Genomic DNA, 15,466 nt, shown 5'->3' with positions numbered 1-15,466 from the left:
AGTTCTGGAAATTGCAAAAGTTGCCAAAGATAGGTATTAAATGACAAGAATAGGTCCGTCTCTTCCTACTGATGGAGGATTTTTCTGACAAATATACTTGTCTCTTAAGGCATACAATATACAAAATGTGACTTCTTTTTTGTTGAGAGGTTAACATTTTGCAGCTGAATAAAATATCTTCCTGTTGGGAAATCTATTGATATTTCAGGATTTTTTTTTTTTTTTTCAATTCGATTAGTTCTAGTTTTATGCTATTATTAATATGGGAGGTGGTTGCAGGGATATGTACTGAAAGCCCATAATTTCTGGGCTTACACTTGAGGAAATAATTTACTATTGCTATTGTAGCGCTGGTTCTTTTACATGAAATGCTTGATTTGAATACAGGACAGCTGTGTTTTTTTTTTTTTATCTTGGAGCCATAGTCTTTTCATATTAATTGCAAACATTTATAGTCAATGCTGTTAGTGCATAACTCAGTTGACTATTTTACATGTAAAAAAACCCTTGTTTTTTTTTAAAAAAAGCACCTTTGTTCAAAGGCTCAAATGTTAGGAAATGCCAGAATTAATGCCAAAGCTGAAAATCCATTAACTTCTAGTAGTCAGAAATGAGCATCAGTGTCTCTAGTCACAGTATCATGCTTAAAGACAAATTCAGCATTACATCCTAATACCTTTCATCTGGAAAAACCCTACACATTTGTAATTGCCTGCTGTAAATTTGTACTTCACAGCATGATGTAGGAGAATGCTCTGTCAGTGACTTTCACTCTCCTTTCCTATCTTTTTCCAGGTGCACCACTAGAAGCAGCCCAGGTCTGGAAGACCATGTTCTGGATTCCTCACAGCTGGAGAGTCATAAGTAGGTTTGACAGTGGCTTAGATTCTGGAGCTTGTTTTCTGTGTGTTGTGGTGACCTTGTTCTTGACGTTGCCTCATAATGTCATTTGGTTTTTTTGCAGTCCTTGGTCAGTAGGATCACCAACTAGCTCTCCAGTGATAGCACCTGTCATGTTTTCAGCTATTGTAGAGGAAGAGCTCCAGCAAGAAGCTGCTCTTATTAGGAGCAGAGAAAAACCTTTGGCTTTGATCCAGGTAAAATGCTAAGTTACTGCAGCTGTGAAGTAACACAAGGAATTTCTAATGGCTGTTTCAGAGATCAGTTTTTAGGTTTAATTATATATTGGTACACAGTATCATTTACATAATTATATTAAATATCATTTAATAATAACTTCACATTGCTGTTTGATAAGGTAGGCCTATATTAAAGTCAAATTGACTACTGAGTCCATGATTAATGCGTTCACAGCATCAGAGAATGGTTGGAAGGAACCTCTGGAAATTGTCTAATCCAAACCCCTGCTGAGAGCAGGGTCAGTTAGAGCAGGTTGGTCAAAGCTGTGTCCAGGCAGCTTTTGAATATCTGCAAGGATGGACACTCCATGGCCTCTCTGGGAAACCTGTTCCAGTGTCTAACCGCTCTCATAGTAAAAAAGATTTTTATATTTAAATGCAGTTTTCTGTTACTTCAGTCTGTGCCCATTACCTCTTCTCCTGCCACTGGGCACCACTGAGAAGAGCATGGCTCAGTCATCTTTATGCTCTCCCATCAGATATTTATACACTTTGATAAGATCTCCCTAAGCCTTCTCTTCTCCACGCTAAACTAGTGTGCTCAGCATCTCCTAGTGTGTCAGGTGCTCCAAGTTCTTAATCGTTTTTGTGTCCCTTCACTGGACTGTCTCCAATATGTCCATGTCTCTCTTGCACTGGGGAGTCCAGAAGTGGACCCAGCACTCTGAATGCATCTCACCAGTGCTGAAGAAAAGGATGACCTGTCTTAATCTGCTGACAGTGCTGTCCCTCATAGAGCACAGGAGGCTGTCACTCTTCTTTGCCACATGAGCACCTTGCTGGCTAATAGTCAACTTGTCCACTAGGACCCCAGAACCGTTTATGCTAAGCTGCTTTCCAGCCTGTCGGCCCCCAGTATGTACTGGTGCTTGTGGTTATTCTTCCCAGGAGCTGGATGCTGCATTTCCCTTTGTTGAACTTCATGATGTTCCTCATAGCCCGTTTCTCCAGCGTGTCTGGGTCCCTCTGAGTGGCAGTGCCACCATCTGGCGTATCAGCCACTCCTTCCAATTTTGTATTGTCTGCAACCTTGCTGAGGGTGCACTCTGTCCCATCATGCGGGTAATTGATGAAGATGTTAAACAGTACTGGCCCTAGTCTCCATCTCAGTATTGGTGCTAGTGACTGGCCTCTAGCTGTACTTTGTGCCACTTATCACAACCCTTTGAGATCACTAGTTTATTCAGTTTTCAGTCCATCTCACTGTCGATTTACATTGTCTGTACTTAAGCTTGTCTGCTTAAGCTCTTAGTCTGTACTTAAGCTCTACCACTTTCCTAGGGATCAAGATGAGGGTGACTGGTAAGTAGTCACCCAGATCTTCCTTGCATTTCTTGAAGGTAGGAATGACATTTGCTTCCTTCCAGTCCTCGGGAACCAACCCTTATCACCACAACCTTTCAGATTTCTTTGAGAGTGGGCTTGCAATCATCTTGGCTAGTTCTGATCTCAGGGGCCTGGGATTGCTGAAGGCTGATCTTACTACTAAAGACCAAGACAGGGAAGTCTGTTAGTTCCCTAGCCTTCTCCATGTCCTCTGTCATTCAGTAGTGGGCCCATGTCATCTTTTTCCTGCTGTAGAAGCTTTTCTTGTTGGCCTTCATGTCCCTTGCCAGATCCAACTCCAGGCAGGCTTTGACTTTCCTAATTCTGTTCCTGTGTGCTCAGACAGTGTCTGTGTTTTCCTTCTAGGTCACCTTTCTCCTCTACCACCTCTTGCATGCTTCCTTTTTGTTTGAGTTTTCGGAGGAGCTCTTTTTTTGTCCATGCAGGCCTCCTGCCACTCTTGCTTGGCTTCCTGCTCATTGGCATGGATCATTCTTGAGCTTGGAGGAGGTGATCCTTAAAATCAACCAGCTGTCCTGGACCCCTCTTCTTTCCAGGGCCATATCCCATGAATTTTTTCCAAGCAGATCCCTGAACAGATTGTAGTCTTCTCTTCTGAAGTCCCAGGTTGTTATCCTGCTATTTGTCTTGTGCCCATCTCTCGGGATCCTGAGCTCCATCTCATGGTCATTGCAGCCAAGGCTGACCTCAGCCTTCTTATCCCTGACCAGTCCTTCTTTATTTGTAAGTATGAGATACAGTAGAGTGTCTCCCTTCATCAGCTCCTTGATCATCTGTGTTAGGAAGTTTTCACCAATGCAAACCTCCTGGACTGCTTGTGCCCTGCTGTGTTGTCTTTCGAGCAGATATCAGGGTGGCTTAAGGTCCCCATGAGGAGCAAGACCTGCAAGCATGAGATTTCTTCAAGTTGTCTGAAGAAGGCCTCATCTACTAGTACTTTCTGATTAGGAGGTCTGTAGCAGACATGCATTCAAGATGCATGCCAGTTCATAACTGTGCTAGTGGTGTAAACATAGATCTGACACTGACATACATGTTCTTTTTTCCTTATAGATCGAGGAGTGTGCTATTCAAGATTTATTAATCCACTATGAAGCTTTTGACAACCCTGATGAATTTGTGACTGTTGAAAGGGCTCCACAGGGACCTATAGCAGCACCTATGTGGAACAAGCACTAATTCATACTCTTCACAGTCCATGTTGTATGTGCACTTCAGAAGTTCTAATTCCTGATACAAGTAAAACGGGACTGGAAGAACAGGAATCGTGTAACTTTTAACATCAGCATTAAAAGCCTGCACATAATCACTAGGTATTTGTTAGAAAGAATGGAAATACTGTGTTCACTGTGTCATTTACCCACAGTATATATTGTCTGTATGTTTTGAGAGAATTTCTTTAACAAGACATGTTATTAGTAATGTTACATGAAGCTGTAGATTGGAAGTGCATTTGCTAATCTTAATTTGCGAGGGTTTTTTCCTTAAATTCACAGGTGGCTGAAAAGCGAGTGCTTATTTTGTGATTTAATGTGGAATTGAATGTGCAGAATTATGCATCTTTAAAGTTGGGGGGGGGTATGTTCTTCAGAGCTTTTTGGCAGATTGGGAATATTGGAAAAAGTTTGTGCTTGAACTTCATGTAAAAGTACAGTTTGATAATGCAGTTTTCCTTAAGTTATGTGTGCAAGTGCTGGTTCTCTGATTGTTACAGCCAGTACTTCTTATTGTCATGTTCCACGATGAACCTCTACGCTGTACCTAAGTGCCCTGCCATTGCCTGCTCTCAGTTCAGTTGTGCATGTTTTTTCACTGTTGTGAGACCGGCCTTTGAGCAGTCAGCTCTGTTGTGAAGTAAAGCACACAGTTGAATAGAACGTGGTGGCACTTAATTAGCTATAGTCTTATTCTGGTAAATATGGTACAGTTTTAGAACCACTGTGTTTAAGGTACAATTCACTTGAAGTGCTGAGGAAATAAAAGATCTGTGTATTTATTGTTAAAGCTATAGGGATGAATGCTTGACTGTGGAATTTGCAAACACCTAACCTTCAAAGATTATCATAGGTGGCTTTCAGTATTGTGTGTTCCAAAGTTCTCTGTGCCTGGTTTAAACAAATTTATATATATATAAAAAGAAAAAAAAAAGTAGCCTTATCTGCAATATTCCGTCTAGTTTGTCTGTTTGTATAGGTGTGTTTGAACTTGTACTTTTTCAGTAGTGTCAATACTCATGAACTCTGGAAAACTGGAATTGAGAGAGTACAGAAAATGAATGTAGAGAATTGATCACTGTGTGATAAAAGAATCTTGAAAAAAACTATGTAGATATGTCTAATGGTTTCAGGTCAAGCTACACCAAAAAATCCCCCACAAAAATTGTAAACAAATGCAATAAACCATAAAATCTTGATTTACACAAAGTTAGTATACTTTTATGTGCTGTCTATATATAATCAATGCTTTGGGTAACTATAGAGTAATCTCAAAATATTTCTTTTATGTATGAAACAAGAACTGTAGGCATTTTGAAGCTACACAGGCCCACTGCATTTGCTCTCAAGTAATAATGAACAGCTGGGGGAAACCTAAGAGTCAGTGCTCTCTCCTCTCCTAATGAAAAAATCATCATTTTCGTGAAACATTCTCAAATAAGAAAGTAAGCAGGGAAAATTGACCCAAAAGCTTTTTTTTTAATTGTTCTCAATACTTTAATATTTCTTGCCTTTTTTTTTCTCCTTCCTATCCCTTAAAAGTTTATTCCAGGAAGATACGGAGAATGCAACACCTGAGGCTGGATTCTCAACTAATTTCCCACAGTGGTAAACCATTTATAGATCTGTGTCTCCTCAGATTGAAGTGCCATTAAAGTAGAAGATGAATCTTCTTCGTCTAGTCATTTCACTGTTCTGTAATTCTGCAGGAATATGTCACGTATGTTTGTCAGCCAGTGAACCCTGACTACAAGGAAATAGCTGCCTGTCTCATAGGTTATGCGGTTCGAGGTGGGAGGATGCCAGGTGCCCTTTGCTTTAAGCACAGCAGCTATATCTGCTACGTGAGCCTGGCTAGAATCCCTGTACGGTAGGTGAAGAGGTCATGAGAGGTGCACGGGGAATACTAGCTACCTGCTCCTGCTCAGCACTCTCCAGTCATTGTGATTCATCAGCTGTGACTGCCTTGCAGTGTGACTGAGCTTCTAGGGCTATTTTTTGTCTAATGTTACAGGTTTATTCTGAAGGGGACCTTAGCACTTCTGCTAAATGTCATTGATGGCAGCACAGCACTTCGTTGCGAGAACTGTGGTCGTGCCATCTGGTGACACAACACCTGGAACAACAGGTGATACATAACAAAAAGAAAAAAAATATGAAGAATGTATTAAGTGTAAAGTTGTCTTGTGTTTTCTCTGTGCACATATACAGATACTTTTGTTTATCCCACCTTCTATATGCTGCCTTTATTGCAATAGAAGGGAGAAATAAGCAGAATCTTAGTCTTTTTCCCACTGTGTGTATTTTAAGATGTTTACAAGACACACTGCCCACTTTCGTGCATACTGCAAAGGTGGAATTCAGTTGTAAGGCTATGAACACAGCGGGGTTTTCAGGATCACATCTTTGTATTGCACAAATAGCTGATAGCGTCAGGGCTGAAGGAGAGTGTGTGCATGCACGTGTGCATAGCTGTAACTCCTCATTCGATTTGTTTGCAGTTGTAGAATTGAATTATATTGCACCACTTCAGCAAATAGAGTTAACGTCTTATCTCTTCTCTCCATCTGTACGTACTGAGTGGTAGTGAAGCTTTTCATCTGAACTTTCTGCGCTTTGCAAATGTTGACAGTTAAGCCTCACTATATTTGTGAAGTACGATAACAGTGAACTGTTATCCAGCTTCCAGGTGGTGACTATCAACACTCAAGTAATAAGTTGGTTAGTCTAAGGTTAAGCAGTAAATTTATGGTTATGTCCTGAAGCAGAATCTGGAAGTTCTTCCAGTTGCCTGTTGTGCCCCATGTAGAGCCTGTAGCTTTTCTGGGATCAGCTCTATAGAAATTCCTTTCAGCCAGGACTTGTTCCTCTCTTTCTCTGACCCTCTTTCTGAAGGGAGCACCTCTGCTGCCAGAGCATGCTCCTCTGGGCTGCCAGTGGTTTGGTAATAATGTATTGGTTTTATGTGGCAAGGTTTTGGTAGCGGGGGGGGGTTACAGGGGTGACTCCTGTAAGAAGCTGCTGGAAGCTTCCCCTGTGTTCGAGAGAGAGCGAGCCCATACCAGCCGGCTCTAAGATGGACCCGCCGCCGGCCAAGGCCGAGCCAATCAGTGATAGTGGTAACGCCTCTGTGATAACATTTTTAAGAAGGAAAAAAAAAGTTGGGACGTGGAAAACAGCCACCGGAGAGAGGAGTGAGAACATGTAAGAGAAACAAGCCTGCGGACACCAAGGTCAGTGCAGAAGGAGGGGGAGGAGATGCTCCAGGCGCCGGAGCGAAGATTCCCCTGCAGCCCGTGGTGAAGACCCTGGTGAGGCAGGCTGTCCCCCTGCAGTCCAGGGAGGTCCACGGTGGGGCAGATATCCACCTGCAGCCCGTGGAGGACCCCACGCCGGAGCAGGTGGGTTCCTGAAGGAGGCTGTGACCCCGTGGGAACCCTGCGCTGGAGCAGGTTCCTGGCAGGACCTGCAGATCTGTGGAGAGAGGAGCCCACGGAGCAGGTTTTCTGGCAGGACTTGTGACCCCGTGGGGGACCCACGCTGGAGCAGTCTGTGCCTGAAGGACTGCACACCGTGGAAAGGACCCATGCTGGAGCAGTTCGTGAAGAACTGCAGCCCGTGGGAATGGCCCACGTTGGAGAAAGTTCGTGGAGGACTGTCTCCCGTGGGTGGGACCCCACGTTGGAGCAGGGGAAGAGTGTGATGAGCCCTCGCCCTGAGGAGGTGAAGCTGCAGAAAATAACATGTGATGACCGTAAACCCCATCCCTGTCCCCCTTGTGCCGCTGGGGGGGCTTGGTGGAGAAATCCGGGAGTGAAGTTGTGCCCGGGAAGAAGGGAGGGGTGGAGGGAAGGTGTTCTGAGATTTCGTTTTATTTCTCATTTACCTTACTCTGGCTGATTTGTAATAAAAAGTGAGCTAATTTTCCCTAAGCTGAGTCTGTTTTGCCCGTGATGGTAATTAGTGAATGATCTCTCCTGTCCTTATCTCGACCCGCAAGCTTTTTGTTATATTTTTTTCTCTCCCCTGTCCAGCTGAGGATGCGGGAGTGATAGAACGGCTTTGGTGGGCACCTGGCGTCCAGCCAGGGTCAACCCATCACAAATACCTATTTGTTCCTGTTCTGAAAGGGCTACAAGCAATAACTGAAGGCGTAGTATTGATAAAGCTTTGGTGGACAAGGAGATGTGAAGATTTATGTAATACTGTGCAGTGCAAACTTATTATGAAGTGCTATTGGATATGTTAGAAATGCACCACTTACTGTAGAAATTCTAAGGCTTTCACCGTAAGTGGCAATGACAAAATGTGTGTGATGGTTTTTTTTTTTATTGAAGAGTGGACTTGATATAAACAGCACCCAAAGTTCCTAATGTTCCCATATAAAAGTCTTCCCTGCATAGCAGTCATTAAGCTGTGCATTTTCTTTACCTTGTTCAGAGCCTGAAATTACCAGCTTAATTTCAGTAGTGTCCAAGTTCATGTAGTTCTGAAGCTGAATTTAACTTCTCCTGGGTTGTGCTTTTATGTCTTATGTAACTTAGAGCATGAGCAAGTCTCCTGCTTTGATGATAAAAATTTAGCTTATTAAGGGGGTGAGATTTAAAAAATTCCCCCCAAAAAGGAAGTATATGGAGTAACATTTATACTATGTACTGAAGAGGCTTTATGAAAACAGTAGCAAAAAACCAGCCAGATCCGAGGCATCGTAACTATGTACTCGCTCTCAAACACGCCTTTCTCCTTGTGACTGTAGTGCTGATAGCCTTGGCACAGCAGCTGCAGTCCTGGATGTTTCAAATTGGCTCTGTTGACTTGTGAATATTTCAGTAGTTTTCTTCTGAAAGCTATGATGCTTTCAATCTTAAATACAGGAGATGCTTACTGATTCCCACGGGACTGAGGTAAAGGAATCAACCAAGTAGTATACTGCTGTATCAAAGGGCAGTTCCTACCTTGGGTATAATGCAGTTCATCCCAACCACAGCTTTATAAACCTAATATTTTTTCCTCTTTTTTCTTCTGTCTCAAGTGATACGCAGTAGTGGTGGCATACTGCAACAAAGGTTTTAAGTCCATTGTAAAATAAAGGTAACTACTGTCCTGGTGCAAACTTTTTTACAACACGAAGTCACTTTTTACAGTGTATTACAGTTCCCATAGATACGTCTTTACTAATACTTTCACACCTTTCAGAATGCTTGGGTATTTCTGTGCCTGTGCAGTAGCCTTTGGTGCAGATTTCCTGATCTGCCCCTGACCTTGCTGAGATGCATCTGTGGCAACTTGGGCTGAGCACAAAAGGGAGTTAGAAGTGCAAGTTACAAGGACTTTTTTCTCTGGTTTTGAACATATAACAACCAAATATTTTTCTCTTGTCAGTATTAGCTTGATAATAAATATTTTTTTCTGTTCTTGTTTGTGTAGTACTTGTTACTGTATCTCAGTTACATTATTTTCATGCATAAGCATGTGCACGTGTGTACACATGTGCATACACACATGTGCAGACACAGAAACCTGCCATGAAGTTTCTAGTTGAGATCTTCACCTGCTGTAAGCTGAGCCACAATTAGAAATGCCATTTGAGGGTAATGAGCAGCCTTAGAGTCACCACAGGTAGTATCAAAATGCTATTGTTTTTGATATACTGATAGCTGCCGCTCCTCCTGCTGTCGCAATGGTATTGAATAAAACTGCAGAATCACAGAGTGCTTGAGGTTGGAAGGCCCTTGGCTGGAGACCCTCCAGTCTGTCCATGTCTCTCTTGTACTGAGGAGCCCAGAACTGGACCCAGCACTCCAGCTGTGGCCTCAGCAGTGCTGAGTAAAGGGAAAGGATCACCTTCCTCGGCCTCCTGGCAACACTTTCTAATGCAGCCCAAGAGCCCATCAGCCTTCTTCCCTACAGGGGCACATTGCTGGCTCGTGTTCAGCCTGGACTCCGCCAGCATCCCCAGGTCCTTTTCTGCCAAGCTGCTTTCCAGTCTGTCGGCCCCCAGCCTGTCCTGGTGCCTGGGGTTGTCCCTTCCCAGGGGCAGGACTTTGTACTTCCCTGTGTTGACCATCATGAGGTTCCTGTCAGCCCATTTCTCCAGCCTGTCGAGGACCATCTGGATGGAAGCACAACCCTCTGGCGTATCAGCTGCTCCTTCTGGCTTTGTGTCATCTGCAGCCTGGCTGAGGGTGTGCTCTGCCCCGTCATCTGGGAACCTCAAGGTGAACCTCTCATTTGTCTTCTGTTTCCAAGTGTGTTGAACACTGCTGTGACCTTTGCGGAGATCCATTTTTTTTTTTTTTTCTTATTTGTATTGTAAGCTGGGTAATAGAAATGCTATTGCTTGCATCGAAGCAAGAACTGAGGCCTCTAGCCTCTGTTTCGCCTTATTTTGCCAGTGGTCAGCATAGGGCTGTCTTCTGCTGCCTTTCTGTCACATGGTGTTGGCAGTCACAACACCCACGTCTGTAGTCTAGGGGTCCCTCTTGGCAAACTAGTTATCTCGCCAAAGGAAAATTAAATGTCCATGCCTTTGGACTGTCTAGGAACTTTTAAGGGGCAAGCTTTCCAGTTTGAGTGCTCAGAGGCTGCATTCAAACAGTGGGATCTTTGAAGGGGAACGGTCCTAAATTTGGGGAAATGCACCAGTAGAACAAGTAAATAGAATATAACTAATACCGTTAGTCTTAGTCCATCTGACTCCCTTTTCATTTCCTCAGGAGAGTGTTCCCATTTCTCTCCATTTAGGGGATGTACCGTCTTGCCTTTTCCTTCCCCACGATTTGGATGGGACACCACTGATGTATCAAAGGGGTCTTTACTGGTGGTATTCATCTGAGGCCTCAGGACCTCCTCGCCTCCATGTTTCTGTGTTAGTGAGATGTTAGTTAGGGGAAAGCTGTCAGAGTTCACTTACTGCTGGTGACTTTGCTTGCTTGTTTCAGCTGTTTCATGAGTGGGAAGGAGGTTTCTCTGTTCAGCACCTCCCCCCAGATCTTCATTTATATGTCCTTCTCAGCTTTTCTTAAACGAGTTGTGGATAGGGAAAATCAACATGGTCAGGATTATCCTTAAACAATAGTTTGAAGCAGGTTACCATGTCATTAATTGTATAACCTTATAAAATATGTATTGCAATTCCTGTGATTCTGTGCTTGCATTGAGGTCTTGCCCAGGTTCTCAGAAGCCTTACTGCAGGGACAGAAATATGAAAGTCCAGCAAGCTCTTAAAGCTTTGTTAGCGCAAAATGTGTTGAATGTTAAATAGGAAAGGAAATTAATTTATGAGCTATTGAAGGCAAACTACTTTGGGTAGGACTTCTTATCAGTACTATTGTAAGATGGGTATACTGCAGATAAGGAGCCCTGAAAAGAGGATTTCTACATCAGGTATTTTTAGGTAAGGAAAGCACAGGAACTTAATCTCCCCGTGTAGCCAATGTAAGGAGGTGGATGCCTTTGAAAGGAGCAATTTAGTGGACTAGAAATCAATGTTTTGCTTTATCACATTTATACTTACCACTGCTTCTTTGTAGGTTTTCCAGCTTTGTCTAACTGGGTTCTCCTGAAGGACTGTAAGGCTGTTTGCTTTAGTAGTCTCTGGATACAAAGCCAAGAAATATTTTGAAAAATCAAATGTTTTGGCAGAATAGTTCTCTGTAAAACTTAGCTGCTTTAGACTACTGCTTCACAAGCTTTTTGCTTGAAAGAATCATGATCAGCCCCAAATTATGTGGTAGGCATGTGGCTATGTGGAAATAACAGACTTACACACTCTGCTGTTTAACATGGTCCTGTAAACAACTGCGCACTGCTTATCATGGCCAGACATTCACTAAACTATGATGTATGGATCGTGACTTGGTTTTTTGGTTTCATGACCTGTTCTTTGTTTTTTTTTTTGTTTTGTGTCGTGCCGTGTTCCCCCCTGTGAAGTTACAGATGAGAAATGAGAATTATAGAGACACATGCTCTGTTTAGGGACTGTGTGTTGGCATGTGAAGAGTCTCCTCCCACTTCACTCAAAGGAAAAATAAGGTTAACTCAAGTAGGAGTAGGATTGAGTTATACCTTGCATTATTATTTGTAACCATTATCCGCAAAGATGATGGGATCAGGTAGCAACTGTTGGCAATGTCACTCTCTGTTTCATTTTTGTCAGTTCTGGTGTTTGGGAGGAAACAGGAACAGTTCCATGTTTTCATTCTGGAAACATTACTAATAGCTCATAGCAGCTGGAGGAAATGCAGTGGATAGTACAGGAGAGTGCAAACACATTGCAGCTGAAGGATTTATCACAGAATAAAAGCTGTTGATCTTTTATTTATTGAGAATTAGTTAATCAATGTCCATTCTGGAAGAAGGAAGAATTTATGAATAGGAATTTAATATTTCTTTAACTTATTAAAAGTGGCATCACTAAGCTCAGTGTTGGACGTTTGTAATGCTGCTTTGGACTCTGAAGCAGTATATTGACATCCAACAGACTCAAGAACTGGCTTTTTGACTCTTGTCTAAATATTTCTAACATTTTTAATAACATCTCTTTTGGATTGTATTGCTGACAGCATAATGATGATTAATTTCAGTTGCTGGCTGTTAAATTCCTTTTAGCCTTGTTGAGCAGTTCATAGGGAGAGAAGCTAAAACTTAAGTTTTGTGAAGTTCAGGGGTGAGGCAGAGGTGGAAAATGAATCCATAGAGTCCTATGTCCTGTTGAGCTGTACTCATAGAGTATTTCTCTTGCGGCTTCCCCGATTCCAGTCAGATATCAGTTTGCCAGGCCTATTTTCCCAAAAGTATCTGTGCCTTGAATATCTCCAGAAAGTATGGCTGCTTCTTCATGTACCCTCCTGTGGTGATGTGGCTGTGATACAGTTCAGCTGTGCTATGGTTGCACTTGCAATATGTCGAGATTGAGCCTTTGCAACATCCCTGGCATTCTTCTATTGGTTTAACACATTTTGGATCAGGCTGAGAGGGAGAAAAAAAATAAAGTTGCATGTATTTTAATGCATTATACAAGACTGACTGAAACACTGCCTTGCAGTAATAACAACATTACCAAGGACTGGGTTAAGGTTGTCCAATGATATTTTGATAGTAAGTATAAATTATATAGTACCAGAAAGCTTGCTCAAATAGAAAGGAAAAATAATTAGAATTATTTTCTCCTTAAACCATTTTATGCTCTTGGTCCCTTGACATGGAGGTTACCATAACTCCTGGACAATGTTATGGAGGTATAGGCATCATCCTGCATTAAAGAGCAGGATTCAGAGCAGGCCAAAATCAGGAACCGTTTCCCTTCTCATGTACCTTCACACACTCATGTCCATGACAGAAAATGCTCCCAAATGAGTAGAGTAAATTCCAGGGAAAACCAACTTGGACTGTTGTGGCTAAAAGCATTTCAAGCAGATAAGTTATCCCATAGACTCTTTCAGTTCCCTCTTATTCTGTGTGAGACAGGAGTGAGACACAAGAGTGCAGTGTCCTGGTCCTGTTTCTTCTTGCACATGCCCTGTCCTCACCAACTAAAAAGTCCTGAAAGTTGTTTCCAGTTTCTTTATATAAGATCGTAGCACCCTGTACGGGGAGACTGCATAACTTGTCCTCTGTCACATTTGTGTGAGACTAAATTTAAAACCAAGTAACATTGTGCTAGGGTAGATTAGCTGACTTCTTTATGTATTTGTCAATACAAAATTGTCTCTAACCTGAAAGAAACACAGCACTCTCCAAACTAATGGTTTGAGCCCTAATGTTCTCAGTCCTTCTACACTGAAGGGAAATTAGAAATAAGCTCTTCCGTGTATGTAGCAATTTCTCCCAGCGAGAAAGATTGATGCTGACAAAGTCTTTGTATTTCTAGCAGGCCTGGACTTCTTGGGCACTTTGCAATCATCTTTCTTCTGAACGAGTGATCAATCCTACTGTTGTCTCTGTCTGTAGACATGCTGGAGCCAGTGAGCTCCATAGATAATATATGCTTGTCTTGATATCGCGTGTTGAAATAGTTTGGCATTAATGTTATTGAGGGAGAGTTTCTCAACCCAAAAGTGCACTTTTTTCCTTTCAATTTTAAAAATGCATTCTTTGGGAATTTAATAGAAGATTTGGTTTTCCTCCTTATGTGATGGTGATACGGTGGTAATGCGATCTGCACATATTTCTACAAACTCACTGCAAGATAATAGCCAGTTTGTGATACTGTTCTGCTGAAATGCTGTTAGGTTTTTTTTCTCTTTATTTTTTTCTTTCTGTAATGATTTCTCTGGGACCAACAATACTCTAAAATCTCAATTTTGGATATTGTTTCATGTTATAGAGAGGTAGATCCTTGTAGTTTTGCAGCAAAATCCCATTTCAGCTTTGTTCCATGACCTGCTGCTAGTGCTATGAGCTGTCATTATCTCTTTGCCACTTAGCTTGACCTCTGCAAGTATCATGATCACTCACCCCAGTATACTTGGCTGAGTTTGGCAATTCTGGCTTTTCAGAAATAGCCTTCTCTCTGACGGTGGCTCTGAGTTTTGACAACACTTTTGTTCTTGATGATCCACTTTACCTTTTAAGTTACGCCTTCAAGCTGGTTCAGCTTGTCTGTGGTTCTTGTCTTTATGGGCCCAGAGAATAATTCTTCCCCCTGCTGGGGCAGCCTGGCAGAATAACAAATACGAGTGCTTGGATACCTCTGCTTTATTTTCCTGTTTCCTTCTAGTGCCTCCCTTAAAACTCTCAGTTGGGCTGGCACTTTCCATTTGATTATGAGTTCAACGTTCAGTTGATGTGTTTTCACATATAGCAAAGCCACTCTGCCTCAGCAGTTATCTAGCTACCTCTCAGTCGCTTTAATGAAGTACCTGTTTTGATTGTGATATTTTTTGTTCAAAACAAACCAAAAAAATTACACCCCAAAACTGCCACAACCCACTAATCAACTAAGGGGGGGTGGGGGGAAGCCTCTCCTCACTGGCTATTATCCTTTGCTACTAGTTTTTACCTACTCTTAAATTTTTTTTCTAGAATTTTGTGAAGCAGACATTTCTTTTAAGATATTCTTTCCAAGTATTTCTTGACCATCTGTTGATAATGAAGCTGGTGTGCAATCCCGCAGCTCATTGCCTTTTGCTGGAGTGGTACTTCTGCTCTTCCTGGCTGATCTCATGCTGTATGCTGATTGCTTTTCATTTACCACTTTATTTTTCAGGATGTGGTAGCTGGCTTCCAACTCCTATCAACATTCTAGTTACAGCATGCTAAGGCAGTATCCTGTAGAAGCTTATTTAATTTGTTGTCTAAGGTGGTGAACATACTTGGAGGTCTTTGAGAAAACATCAGATAGTTTAAAATCCTAATGATTATTGTACTGATAATGCTAAGGATGGATATCTGCAGCATCATTTTTACTTTTTCAGGGTCAGTGATAAACAAATGTGTCACTTAGGAACTTGTGACTGACTCATAAACATCCTGTTTTTACTCAATTTTATATTTACTTGTATGCTTTTAAGTTTAGTGCAAGTGAATCTATGCTCTTCTTTTTAGTTGGAAGCTGTGACTTTTCCTCCCCGTGTGAAATTTCAGTCTTTATATCTTTTCATGTGTCTAACTGTTGTTTCTAATAAAGATCCCAGTCTCATCTTATTGTACAGTTTTAATTTGCACTATTTAGTACAGACTTCAGCATGGAAAAAAGCATTGATTTTTCTCTCTTTGGCTTCTGATTTCCTGTTCATTTACTGCTGTCTTATTTTTTACTTGGGA

At 42.0% G+C, this 15,466-nt stretch overlaps 1 protein-coding gene across 6 annotated transcripts in view; it reads left to right on the top strand.

Annotated features, from left to right (window-relative positions):
• The window catches only part of IBTK (inhibitor of Bruton tyrosine kinase), a 58,713-nt gene extending 53,804 nt beyond the window's left edge, over nt 1-4,909 (top strand). For all 6 annotated transcript variants that reach the window (XM_069804741.1, XM_069804740.1, XM_069804737.1 and 3 more), the window contains exons 27-29: nt 796-864; nt 965-1,097; nt 3,540-4,909. In XM_069804741.1, the coding sequence (XP_069660842.1) occupies nt 796-864; nt 965-1,097; nt 3,540-3,665 (328 nt within the window). In that variant the 3' untranslated portion in view covers nt 3,666-4,909. The remainder of the gene's footprint in view (nt 1-795; nt 865-964; nt 1,098-3,539) is intronic.
• Nucleotides 4,910-15,466: the final 10,557 nt, after the last annotated feature.

Source organism: Haliaeetus albicilla, chromosome 17 (assembly GCF_947461875.1).
Source record: "Haliaeetus albicilla chromosome 17, bHalAlb1.1, whole genome shotgun sequence".
NCBI classification, from domain to species: domain Eukaryota; kingdom Metazoa; phylum Chordata; class Aves; order Accipitriformes; family Accipitridae; genus Haliaeetus; species Haliaeetus albicilla.
This window is presented reverse-complemented; position numbering and strand designations above follow the sequence as displayed.